The sequence below is a fragment of the Morone saxatilis genome, unplaced genomic scaffold (assembly GCF_004916995.1).
Source record: "Morone saxatilis isolate NCDOM2014 unplaced genomic scaffold, NCSU_SB_2.0 Contig7, whole genome shotgun sequence".
Classification (NCBI taxonomy): Eukaryota; Metazoa; Chordata; class Actinopteri; family Moronidae; genus Morone; species Morone saxatilis.
Window position 1 is genome coordinate 12,216,101 of NW_023340246.1, and position 12,922 is coordinate 12,229,022.

Below are 12,922 nucleotides of genomic sequence, written 5' to 3' on the forward strand. Positions count from 1 at the left end.
AAATATGGTGGTTCAACACGGCAGCTGCCACAGAAGGCGACACACTGCATCAAAAACAGCTCATTCTAATGTAACAAAAACCCAACAATTCTCATTTTCAAGCGTTTATACACTAATGAAAACATACCTATGAATATTACATTTAATTTCTGCCTATAGATCCTCCTAAATGATACACACTCGACTGAACTTTACGGATAAAATAGCTAATCTTCCCCCTATAAAATCTGTAACCTTGTGGTACTTTTTTGTGGATCTAAGTTGGATGGTATCAGACGATCTCGCTTGTTGAGTCCTGCCAGCTGCTCTTCGTTTTCATGTCCGCTACAGTACTGCTAGTGTAATATTTTCTCTCTAGGAAATCCTTGCGGACATGTGGGTGATAAATCGCTACGAAAATACATAAAATATATATATTATTTGAAGCACCTTTTATTTGTATTTGTTTATTTACATGAATACTTATGTATTATTAATAGCTGTTGTGCTGGTAACAACTAATAGGGATCCAAATTAATAAACAATCAGTTGGCGAGTGATTATATTCATATCTAACTTAAAACAAAGTCCTCATTGCACATTTTATCTTGTGTGGAAGACTACACATGTATCAAGTTAAAACTCTTTAAAGTCACGAGATTAATGATCAGACATTATCGTCAGTGATGGCTTCAGTTTCTAATTTTATATTTTAACATGCAGCATACCACATATAACTGTGTTTCGTAACAGTAAAAATTAGTGCTACACTGCTGAAGTGAAACAGATAAATAGAGGATAAAATAAAGCCCAAAGCTGAATCCTGTTGGAAGTGTAAGGTTAAATATGTAAGGTCTTCTGAGGATTATTAGGATGAGTTTCCTGTGATGAGAAGATTCTATTGGACAGCTAGGAGCTGCACAAGTGAAGAGATTTATCCCTGAAACTGAAACATTAATAAGACAATTTATGCCATGGCTGGGTGATGAATAATTCAACAACTATGTTTCCATCTATTAATACATAATTTCTTCATTGAAAACATTCTTTGTCGTTCAGGCTTGTGCAACTTCTTTGGAATATCATTTCGTAGGATTGTGACACTTAAATTCAGATTTTGGCAATAAATACATCTTAATTAGCCAATAGAAGCTTACATTTAATCATTGACTTCCACTCCAATTTATCAAAGGTAAGTTTTGGACACAATGTGATGATCTGTTGTGCATTCAGTGAATGATTTTATAATAAAACCTGTTTTAAACCAGATTGCCATGTCATGTCTTACTTTTCAAGTGCCCTACAAGTGTCTAAAATGTAAGTGGTCCTCACAAATATTGAGGTCCAAGAACACACACACACACACACACACACACACACACCACACCACAACGACACCCACACACACAACACACAACACACACACACACACACACACACACACGGAGTGCCCCCTGGTGTGATGAATGAGTAATCACAGAGTGACTCACCCAGGATGAGTGCTCCTTCATCTGATGCTGGTTGCTATGAGAGCCACTGGCGTTACCACGCCAGAAGCAGTTCTGGCAGAGCTGGTAACCTCGGCAACGGAGGCAGCGATAGCGGAAGCCTGTCATACCGTTGCCACGACAGTAGGAGCACGACACAGGGTGATAGACTGGGAGAAAGAGAGACGTGAGACAGAATCTGTGAACGATAGTTTTACAGGTTGATCAAGAGACACAAACTGGTCTGCTGATACAGAAGAAGGTCAGAAACAGATCAGATGTAACTGGAGCCAGACTGAAACTTTACTTTTGAGGCCAATATTGATAAATAGCTGACAATAATGAAGATCTGAAAATGTGTTATTATTTATTAGTTTTATCGGAAGTGTGATAAAAATGTGTGAAGCAGCTGCGATATGTTACCATATGTTGCTGTAAAATATTTTTAAAATTAATTCTGAACATTAAAGTTTACTGGGAATTAAAATTCTCTTAAAAAATAGAAAAATACCAATTATATTGAAGGCCCAATATATGTAAAACTGCAGCCTATGAAAACATGCATTGCTGATAATTTACTTTCCTTCAGTGCAAGTAAATTTCAGCCGATAAAAATTGGCCGGTTGTTGTTTGTGTGTATATCTGTGGTGCGTGTGTGAGTGTGTGTACCATGTTCCACGTTGGCCAGGCGGTGCATGAGAGGCAGCCAGACAAGACACTGAGGAGAGTCAGCTACAATGTCCAGGAACATGTTGAGCATCACTCTCTTCTACAACAACAACAACAATAACAAAAGAAAAAAACTCTTCAGGGACACAGAAAAAGTCACAAAAATGAACCATTAGAATCAGATTCAGTTCTTAAATCCTTTGCGGAGAAAGAAATAATTTAATACCGTTATTACAAATAGCAAGAAAATAGAGAAAATCCAGTGTACAATAAACTATGAAATAAATCTATATAATAAAGGACAGATAGATGAAGTGTGTAAGCGTACCTGTTGTGGGAAGCATGAGCGTGCTAAGGTGTGTGTGTAGCCAAAGGACGGTCCTTCATGTACAGCGGTGGGCAGCTTGAGAGCCTCCCTCAGAAAACCATCGAACTTGGATTGAACCAACACGCCGCTTGAGTCAGATACCTGAGAAAACACATCTACACACATACACAAAACACACAATTAGAAGAGCTTGTATTAAATTACACCAGTTTACTAATTAATCCCAACCATAACCTTATCCACACTACATGCCTCACCCCAACCTTTAACCAAACTCTGACTTTAACCAAAAACTAAATCTCAACCTAAATTTTAATGGTTACCTTTGTAGGGAGAAGCTTTTTTTTTGTGAGTCTCCATAATCTGACTTTGTGAACACATTCTTGTCCGCACAACATAATTAATACAAGAGCGCGTACATTAACATAATAGCAAACAGCAGCATTGACCAACAGTTTCCACAAGGTGGCGAATATGTGACATGTGTATATCTCCATACATGCGCCATACATTCAGACTGAAAGATTGAGGCACCCTTACAGGTTAAATCTAAGACTTTTTAAGACCATTATGAATGCAGTTTAAGATCTATTTCATGTCCATACTGGCAAAAAAAGTATGTATGTATCAAAATCATATTTAAGACATTTGAAGGCCTAAAATCTATTGAATATTAGACTTTTTAAGACCCTACAGACACCCTGTATTAGACATAAATGGCAGTAAAAATGTGCGTAAGTAAGTCCTAGGCTGTGATCATAGTGTATGTAGAAGAAAATACATGATGACAAATTGAACGGCTGTGAAATCATGCTACCTTATGCATATTTACATTATAATTAATGTTGATTAATGTGCATCCTCTTGTTATTCTATCATTATCACTATTTTTTGTTTGTTTTTACACCCAAAGCCTACAGGTTAAATCAGTAAATTCAAGCCCATCTTCTGGGAAATGCAAGATCACCGATCTGCAGCGGATTGCATGTCAGTCGTGATGGTATCAACTGGTACTCACAGCGGAGTTTATCTACCAGTTTCCCTCCACACAGCATGGCCAACATCGCCTTCACAGAGAGCACTGTCAGATGGCTGTCAGGCTCACTGAAACAAACACACAAACAAAAACATATGATATTATAGTGCAGTATATGTCATCCTCACTTTTACATAAAACTACATGTGAAATGATCACACGTGTTTCACATTTAAACAACAGAAAATGCAAAAGGTGGGAATCCAAAAACTCAAATTTTCTTCCTAAACATCCACAGATTTCTCTATAGTTACCTGTCAACGGCGGCCAGTAAGAATTCGACTAACAGGGCGGTGCTCTCTCTCGGGTTGACGGTGTGTGTGGTGGGCAGACGCTTGCTGAGCTGGTTGAACAGGGAGGACACCAAGTTCTCCAGTCGGGTCACAGAGATGCCGGCGTTCAGCTCTACAGCGTTCAGACCGGCGTCCCGCACCGCCTCAATCACATTGTATATGTCGATCAGATGCACTGGAATGAGAGGAGAAAATTAAATCTTTACATGTATTGGTTTTTAAGCTTAAAGAGTAACTAAACCCCTAAATTCTGCTAGCTCCCTCCCTCCCAGCTACGGCTACAGTCTGTCAGTAGAGGTTTGTCACCTGCCTGAAAAATCAGCCAATAGTGTAATTCAACTGGGTTTCAACCAGCAGAGGGAGGTTGCTATGAATGTGTATAGCACAATATGTAGAGTTCAAATATTTTGGACTAAAATGTCATGATTTGGACCCGTTTAGCTACTATTTAAACACCACTCTTTTCACAGTGACAGTATTTTTGAAATAATTCCACTAGCAGCAATAGAAAGTAACTTGAATTAAAAGGGACATTGTTGACATTTTGATCTCATTTTTTATACACGTTTATAGAACATCTTTGATGAAAAGAATCTCTGTAATAACACTTTGAAGTGTCATTAAAACTGCAACAGACAAAAATTCTAACTGTCACGTCATTAATAACTAATATTGGTATGCTGAAGAAGACCGGGGTTGACCTACAGTTGCATCTCTTCTGTATGAATCGGAGCTTGCAGGCTGTTCGATATGTAGAGAGACAAATGGCATCAAAGTTCTGCTCCCCTGTGACAAAAAGAAGAAGTTCATAAGCTCTGCTGGGTCACTATGCATACGTAATGGAGAAGAAATCTCTGGGCTTGTAACAATCTCATCAATCTCAGACCGCTCAGTTAACTTCCTGTCCTCAGAGTGCTATTAAAGGAGTGATACAAGAACACAATCCAAGTGAAAAAACAACATTTCAGAGATGTGTGTGCTCTTTCATTTTAAAGCACAGAACAACTATCAAATAAATGGTAAAGGTGTGATAAGACAATCTGTCCTGGGTACACTCCTAAAAACATGTCAGGGCTTATATTAGGGGGTCAAAGATCGACTCACCAAGCTCCATGAAGATCTGTCTCCCCTCTGCTCCTGCTGTTGCTGGAGTCCCTCTCCCTCTGTCTCTCTGCCCCCCCTCCTCCATCACCATCCTGAACAAAACACAAAACAGCAGGAAAACTCAGCACAAACATTTCTAGCCTCCAGTAAGGGGATTTCAGCCTGTAAAGACATTAAAATAAATAATGATTCAGTGCTGCTGAGATCAGTCTCTTCAGTTTCTTGCTGCGTGGACATTTGAATTGACCTCCAGAGAGATCAGACCTGCTGGTGTATTTGAAATCAGTGTTGCTATCTATTGTTTTATTTTATGGTTCATGTAAAATAGTAACTAAATGATTACTATTTGTACCAGAATTAGCTTAAACTTCATTTTCACCCACAGTGACCATCTCATTTTTTCCCATGTACACTGTGCTTGTGTGAGCATTGTTTGCCGCTGACTCAGCACATTTCCGTTTTGGTCTTTTGCAGGAAATATGGTCGACAACAACTTCAAAGACCAACAGCAATCGATTCTTTAAATGTTTCTGGCAGGCGTGATTTGTCCAACATTTGAAAAACATACTTAAAACTTTAAAACGCTGTTACAATTATATAAACTAAAGAAAATGGACGGAAAACATGACACCAGAAACCAGGCAGGCACTGTCCAACTGTAACCTTTATTTTTACACACAGGTCTACTGTATGCATACCGACACACCCACCCGCAAACACAAGCTCAAGGCGGGCTCAGAGTCAAATTCAGGGCCACCAGAGGATGACTGGAGTGCTTGGTAAATAAACACATTAATGAGAGCAGCTGATGAAATCTGATCTGTAGGGCTGCCATTTAGACAACTTAACAAGGGTACAGAGAAGAAGAGAGAGGGGGAGAGAGAGGGCTGGAAAGAAAGAAAGAAAGAAAGAACAGCTGTCAACCACTTCTGTCAGGTGACACAGAAAACACCAGAGGATGTCAGTCACCATGGTAACAGTTACACTACGCCACAAAACTGAAACACACACACACACATACACAAATATTTGCATTCCTTGTATAAATGTGGTGACAAACCAACCCCCAACACACACACACACTCACACACACCCACAACACACACAACACACACACATTCCAGAGAGATTTGAAAAGCTTCCCAGGAGACCTTCATGCTTCATCCCAAGACAAAAGAAGGACTCCTCTTTTCTTCAGCACTTCTCTCTCTCCACACTCACCCCAGTAAACACCCACTCTCTCCTCTACCATCCCATACATACTTTATACAACAGTTTCAACCTGCTAATTCCTTACAACACACACATCACACACACACCCACCCAGAGGCTGTTGATACCAGATAGTCGAGGGTAACTTTCTTTCTTCTAATCCAAATGTGCTCTGTCGACAACTTACAGCGACAGTCCTACCACTTGTTTAAAGTGTCATTGAGTAAGACACTATTCAACCGTTGTCAGTCCAAAATCTTGAATCTCTGTACTGAAAAAATAAATAAACTGGGGATGAAACTATCAAACATGTCTACATCAGGAGCTTAGCACACACATTCAGATATTTGGATGAACAAGCACGCTGTCTACGACTGAATCTGCAGCACAGAGCAGATATTTTACATATTCAGCAGTTGTTTTAATTGCACACTGCCACTACAGAGAAGAGAGAGTCCGCCTCGTTATATTGTTTAATGGGGCTTGACAATTAGGCTGCAACTGTTTTCCTTACTGATTAATCCTGAGATTACTTTCTTCACTAATCACTTGGTCTGTGAAATGTCAGGAAATAGTGTAAAATTCCCAAAAGCCTCTGGTGATGTCATACAATGGTTTGTTTCGTCCAAATTGGAAACATATTCGGCTTGCGATCACATTAAAACTAAGTAAAGCAGCAAATCCCCACATTTAAGAAGCTTTCACCATTAAATGTTTTGCATTTGTTGCCTGAAAATACCCTTCCGATATTTAATATGACAGAAACAATACTGATGCCAAAGTTTGAAAAGATTTATTGGCACTGCAGCTCTGGATCTGCACTGGAAATGGAAGCTGGGCTTGGTTGGTCGAGGTCCAACTAAAGACTACAACCAGCTTGTTCTGATGTGAATCTCTTCCGTGTGTACAGGTATCCTGGCTCTTTGTATGTGTGTGAGTGCACCTGTAAACTGGGACACGCTCACAACAGGGAGAACAACGGACTCCCCGATCCTGACCCTCCCATCTTGCTGATGTTGGGAATCAAGTATAACATTTTGAGTATTTGTCCTCCTGCCAACTCTGTCCTCAAGTATCAAGATGTCCTTGGATAAAGCAGATAGATTATTATGTGTTACAGCAACAGTTTGTGGAATAAGTTATTGGCGTGCTGCCAGGGAGTTCCTGCCAGAAAAGATAAATAATCTTAAATGATCCGTTTTTATGGTTTGTTTTTTTGTACAAATGAAATGAACCAGATGTAATGTGTTAATTAGTGAGCTTTAGAGGAGCTGGTAGGCAGATTTTGTTACTGTTGGACAGAGCTCTTTCCCCATTTAGTCTTCATGCTAACCTAAGCTAACCTCAGCCAGAACGTGAATAAGCTTGTTTTTCAAAATGCCGAACTATTCGTTTAAAGCCCAGCCAACCATAAAGCAGCTGAACAGGTGGGTGTATGTGAGTCAATGAAAACTTTGTTGCTCAAAAGTTTTATTGATGCTAATTATGACTTCACTGGAGAGCTGTTTGGATTGTGGATGGTGATGTTACCATGAACCGAACAAGAGCTATGACTGTGTCCAGAAGTCTCACCAGTTACTGCACCGGACTCCCACGGTGAGTAAACTGTTATTTCCAGCCTGGCCTTAGTTACAACTACACCCCGTCTGTCTGTCTGTGTCCGTCTGTCTGTGAATAGCTGACACGGAGGAACATTTGGTGTGTGAGGTTTGTTTCCTTTTTTAACTCGCTTAAAACCATCTTAGATATAATTACCCTTCCCGCAATTACCCCCAACTATGTCAGAGGGCCAGCAGCAGCTTGGCTGCCGTTTTCCCAATCACTGGGTCGAAGTACAAAGGCTGGTCACAGGAAATGAATCCAAAAAATGTTTTAGACAGTGATGACCAAATCAGGATCACCCAGGTCTGTAAATGAATGGTTCACCGGCAGCTACCCGACCAAAATTCACTCAAAACAATAAAGTGAAATATTGTTTTTGATAAAAGATAAACATACAAAATCACACTGAAGCAGTTCTAGGTCACTAAGTAAAACATCCTTCACACTTTTCTTATCATCTCAAATAGAAGTCCAACAAATTATGTTTTCAAAGTTTCTATTAGCGGCTGAGAGCCAACGTCTAATAGATTTTTTGGTTTACAGGTTTTTTTGTAAAAGTAGACTTACAGTTGCATCTTCTCTTATCAACATACATCATATTTGAACGTAGCTAATCAACAGCATCGATGTTTGATATTCTGAAAAAAAAAAAACATTAAGTAAGAAAGTCTGACAATTTATAAAAAAGTAAAAAATATATTTGCAGGCCTCTTTTTGTTTGTATGACATTGTAATTACAATTTGAGAGTTTAAAGCTACTGTTAGTTAAACGCTAACAGTCACATGGTCACAATGATACAGTGCAAATATGCTGGTTTATCATTCTCACCATCTTATTTTAGCCTGTTGGCATCCAAAAACTTGCTAATTAGCACAAAGTGACATGATGGTGGCAATAGATGAAAGGTTGAGGGATTACCAATGTGATACGAGATATTTTAGGGCCGACCACCTGACAGACAGAACAATACTGCACTCTCTTGAAATACAAACGTCATTACATTATTTGAGTGGGCAGAAAAGTCATAGCTTTACTACCACACTGCTTATAAAATGATTCCGTCTTGGATTATATGTTGAGGTGATAATTATGACATAAAGAACAACAAAGACCTGTTTTTCTGAATCATAATAAGCAGTGAAACATGTATATATGTTTCCAGTGGAAGCAAAAAGCTCCCACATACTCCAAACCCTAAAGTTTGTGCGACTGATGACTGATTCTGTACAGAGACGGAGGGAGTAGAGAGGTATATACAGCTGACCGCATGTGTGTTGCTTGTCTGTGTTTGTGTGGGTGGCGATGCACACTGCTGTTGCACCATGGTGTTTTATTATGGCTGACATTTGCTGAGCTTTACGGAAACAAACACACAAACAACACACACTGCTCTGAATACACACACTCTGAACCAGAAGATGCACTCTCAGTCTCTTCCAACTTAACATAAACACATTTGAATTTTTTACTTAAAGCACAGTCCCTCTGCATCTCCATACTGTGTGTGTGTGTGTGTGTGTGTGTGTGTGTGTGTGTGTGGTCATACCTCTCTGTGTCAGGGGGTCACACAGGACAGAGGAGCCTCAATAAAGTACGTCTAGCAGAGAGACACAGAGAGAAGAGAAAGGCAATTTCAAAAGTCTTTTCAGTGTGGGGACAATAATGTCAAAGGCTCTTTGGGGACAGCAGAGGACACACTCTCAGATAGACACACATTAAACACAACCAGTGCCGCACACACTCTCCGACATCTCTACACACTCATTAGACCTTCGCACAAGTTTGACTGACATCAAAAGCAATTTTTATTGCATTTTTCTTTTTCTAAATTCTGCTCAGTTATGTAATCAGTCTGACCTGATGAAGGTTAAACAGCTGAACAGCCTTTATTACTGAATTTCTATCTGTCGTGTTTCATCAGCTCCTCATTTTATGACTTACGTGTTCACACTTTCACTTTCAGATATGGCAGGTTGATGTAAAGAGTAGTATTTTATGTGAGCTATCACAGAGATGACTCTGCTGCAGTCAACCTTATCAATTCACATCACTGCTTGACACATTGTGGATCACTTAAGGTTATTTAAAGTGTAGCCAATCAATACTAGGACTGGAGCTAATGTTTAATTACCTATTTTTAGTAGAGACCAGGTGGAAAAAAAAGGTTGAATTTAACCATTTTATTTATCAGCGGCCACAGGTAATGCTTTTAATGTTAATGCTTTGTCATACGGTATTGTTGCTGAGCACCTCTCCATTGTTGACTGCCTGTGGGTTGTCATTGTTATGGCTATTGTTTTATTGCCCAGGCCTAATCAATACCATGTTCTTCTTGACACATGCACTGAATATATTCTGTAAAATCGACAATTTGTAATAATACCATCTGTTCCTTTGTGTTTCTGTACTGTCTTTTGTTGTTGCTGAAAAATATTAGAAAGGAAACAGCTGGCAACAAACAATTTCCTCCCCTAACAAAACATAACAAACATAATGGTTTCACACACTCTCCCACAACAAAGCATCTAAATATTGTCCCACAATACAGTCTCAAGTCTACAACTCAAGCCCCATGGATACAATGAGGACAAAACGTGGGATATTTCTGCATTTTAATTATATGTCTGCGCATTAACTGTAAATTAAGGAAGCTGAATTCACGAAGACAGCTTTAACAACTGGGTGTTCACGTACCGAAACCCTTGAGCGAGCTGGACGTGAACCACATCAGTCTGAATACCAATCAAAACAAACTGCAAGAGGCAAATGGGTACATCCTGTCAGCAGGTGTCCCGAGGAAGACAGATAGACATCACAGACAACTGATACGTACAGCAAATATTTCATTATGTTACAGATGGACGCTCAAACGCCACAGTAGCAACACACACACACACATAAAAAAAAAGCAGTGACACAAGGCTATCCTATAAGCTTATAGCTATAATTAAAATGTGCCACAATTACCACCACACATGTTGACATATGAGAGAAGAATTTGAGGTTTTCGCGTCTGGTTACGATCACCACAAACCTGTCGCTATATATTCAGCTCTGTTTTCAAAAATGTCCCTCCGGCTCACACTTGTTGAATAAGTGTGGCTGACGATTCTGTCTGAGCACTGTGTCCTTTATTTAAAATCATAATTACATGAATGGACCATTTTATGGTCTAAATGATTGATCCATTTTATTTAAAAAAAAAACAATCACACAGCTTAATGGATAATGATAAGACGGTTGCCTGCTGTAGCCCTGTACACGAGTACTGCACATGCACATTCACTCAAGTAACAAGGCATGACTATGTGATGTAAATATTATTTTCAGGCCCATCAACATTTACTTCTCTCTCTGTTCACGACAGGATGTGTGTGTGTGTGTGTGTGAGTGTGTAAGAGGGGCGTCACATCAGTGCAGACCACCCAACCAGTGCACCTGTGCATTAACCACACACACACACACACACACACACAGATACAGTACATTAAAACAGTGGTTACACTTTGTAGGCCAAACACCTGAAAGGCAAATGGCCCTGAAAACAAACACACACTATCTCTTCCACAACGCTCTCACACTCACATACACACCTGTTCTGAGGAATCAGTTGCTCGCAGTCTAAAACACGCAAACTACAGGCTGGATTTTACAGCCAAAACTGCACCAACACCCACATTTAACTCACCGCTTTGTTCTGTAGGTGAATCCACAGACTTAAGGGCTGTGTGGGACAGAAGACGCAGCAACTCCGTACCACAGAAACGGGCGTCAGGCAGGCGAGGTGGTACTAAAGAGGGGTAAGAGGGTGTTTACAACCTTCTGCACACACACACCATGCATGCCACATGACCGCAGCACCATTTGCAGCTGCTCGCTATTCTCACCGTCTGCTCTGACAGGACCTGAGCAGTGTGTGTGTTTTTACATGATATATATATATACAGTACGCTGCAACTTTAGACACCGACGCCGCTGAAATACCTCTGAGCTCCATTTATTCTCTAATCCAGTGGCTCTCAACCTGCGGTCCTTAGGGTCCCCAGAGAAAGGCTGAATATTTTAATTTCAGTATTTTGTCGCTGACTGAAGATCAGCCCAATGAGAGAATGTATAATAATGAGTATTTTCTATCTACAGTGTAGACAGTTACTACATCTTATCAAACACAGGTCCGTGGGCTGATGTGTTTCGATTTGGGGGCTCCTTGACGCCAAAAACGTTGAGAACCACAGCGCCAAACAACCCAGTACTGTGACACATGAAACAGATGAGGCTTAATGGCAGAAACCACAAATCCCTCCAAATGCTCTGCAGCTACTTTCCAAATTTTATTTATTTTATTTTTTTCGAAAGTTAAGGTTTCAGGAATTTGAGAAACTTGGACGTTTGGGGATTTTAAAGAGTCGACTGCATTACTGGTGGTTTGCCTCGGTCTCAAATGTCCTGAAACATTTTAGGCATAATGGAGACCAAATAAACTGTCACTAGGTATTAAATAAAAAGCTGGGACCTTTTAGCTGAGGACAAGGAAAGTCTCTAGTTTGATTACTGGAGGCCTTAATAACCCAAACTGAGTCCAATATGCTGCTGCAAGCGTGCATGAATATGTCTTAGGAGGGTAAAAGTATTTGCAGATGGCTTGTTCTGTCCAAAATCCAAAGATGTTCGTACAATGAACAGATTAATATTCTGTCAAATGACCAAACAAATAGTTTCAGCACAAACGGACGGTCTAAAAACTTTAATTTATAGAGTTTTTACACCTTGACAAGAATACAGTTACAGTACATGTTTGAATGCATTAAGGCTCAGATTTAAAGTCCTGTAATAAAGCCACGCTGATGTTACAAAGAAACAATCTTAACTTTTCACACAGAAAATCATTTTCAAAGGCACCGATTACAAGCAGGTTGAACCCAAACCAAAAGCTTCCCCTCCTGATTCTCCGACCTCTCGCTCCTGACCTTTGATCCCTGTGCTGCCATGGAGACAACCCGACCGACCGGGCATGACCTCGGGGTTGTCATCATCTCTGGTTTCACATAGAAGATGGACAGCTCGCATGCCGAGGGTGTTTAGAGGACTAGAAGTTATAGCGTGTTCTGTTTACAGGTCCAAAGAGTTGTACCGAAACCTCAACGAACTGTTCCTACTCAACCTACAAGATGGACTTAAAACATGACATGAGGCTGCTCAATTAATCGAAAT

At 40.0% G+C, this 12,922-nt stretch overlaps 1 protein-coding gene across 3 annotated transcripts in view; it reads right to left on the reverse strand.

Annotated features, from left to right (window-relative positions):
- LOC118341115 (dystrobrevin beta-like) overlaps positions 1–12,922 on the reverse strand; it is a 32,844-nt gene that overhangs the window by 15,981 nt on the left and 3,941 nt on the right. For 2 of the 3 annotated variants that reach the window (XM_035679307.1, XM_035679305.1), the window contains exons 2-10: positions 11,400–11,501; positions 9,258–9,308; positions 4,897–4,988; positions 4,498–4,578; positions 3,754–3,967; positions 3,482–3,567; positions 2,464–2,618; positions 2,136–2,235; positions 1,470–1,636 (exon numbers count right to left, since the gene is read on the reverse strand). In XM_035679307.1, the coding sequence (XP_035535200.1) occupies positions 1,470–1,636; positions 2,136–2,235; positions 2,464–2,618; positions 3,482–3,567; positions 3,754–3,967; positions 4,498–4,578; positions 4,897–4,987 (894 nt within the window). In that variant the 5' untranslated portion in view covers position 4,988; positions 9,258–9,308; positions 11,400–11,501. The remainder of the gene's footprint in view (positions 1–1,469; positions 1,637–2,135; positions 2,236–2,463; positions 2,619–3,481; positions 3,568–3,753; positions 3,968–4,497; positions 4,579–4,896; positions 4,989–9,257; positions 9,309–11,399; positions 11,502–12,922) is intronic. The other variant, XM_035679306.1, reaches the window with a different exon arrangement.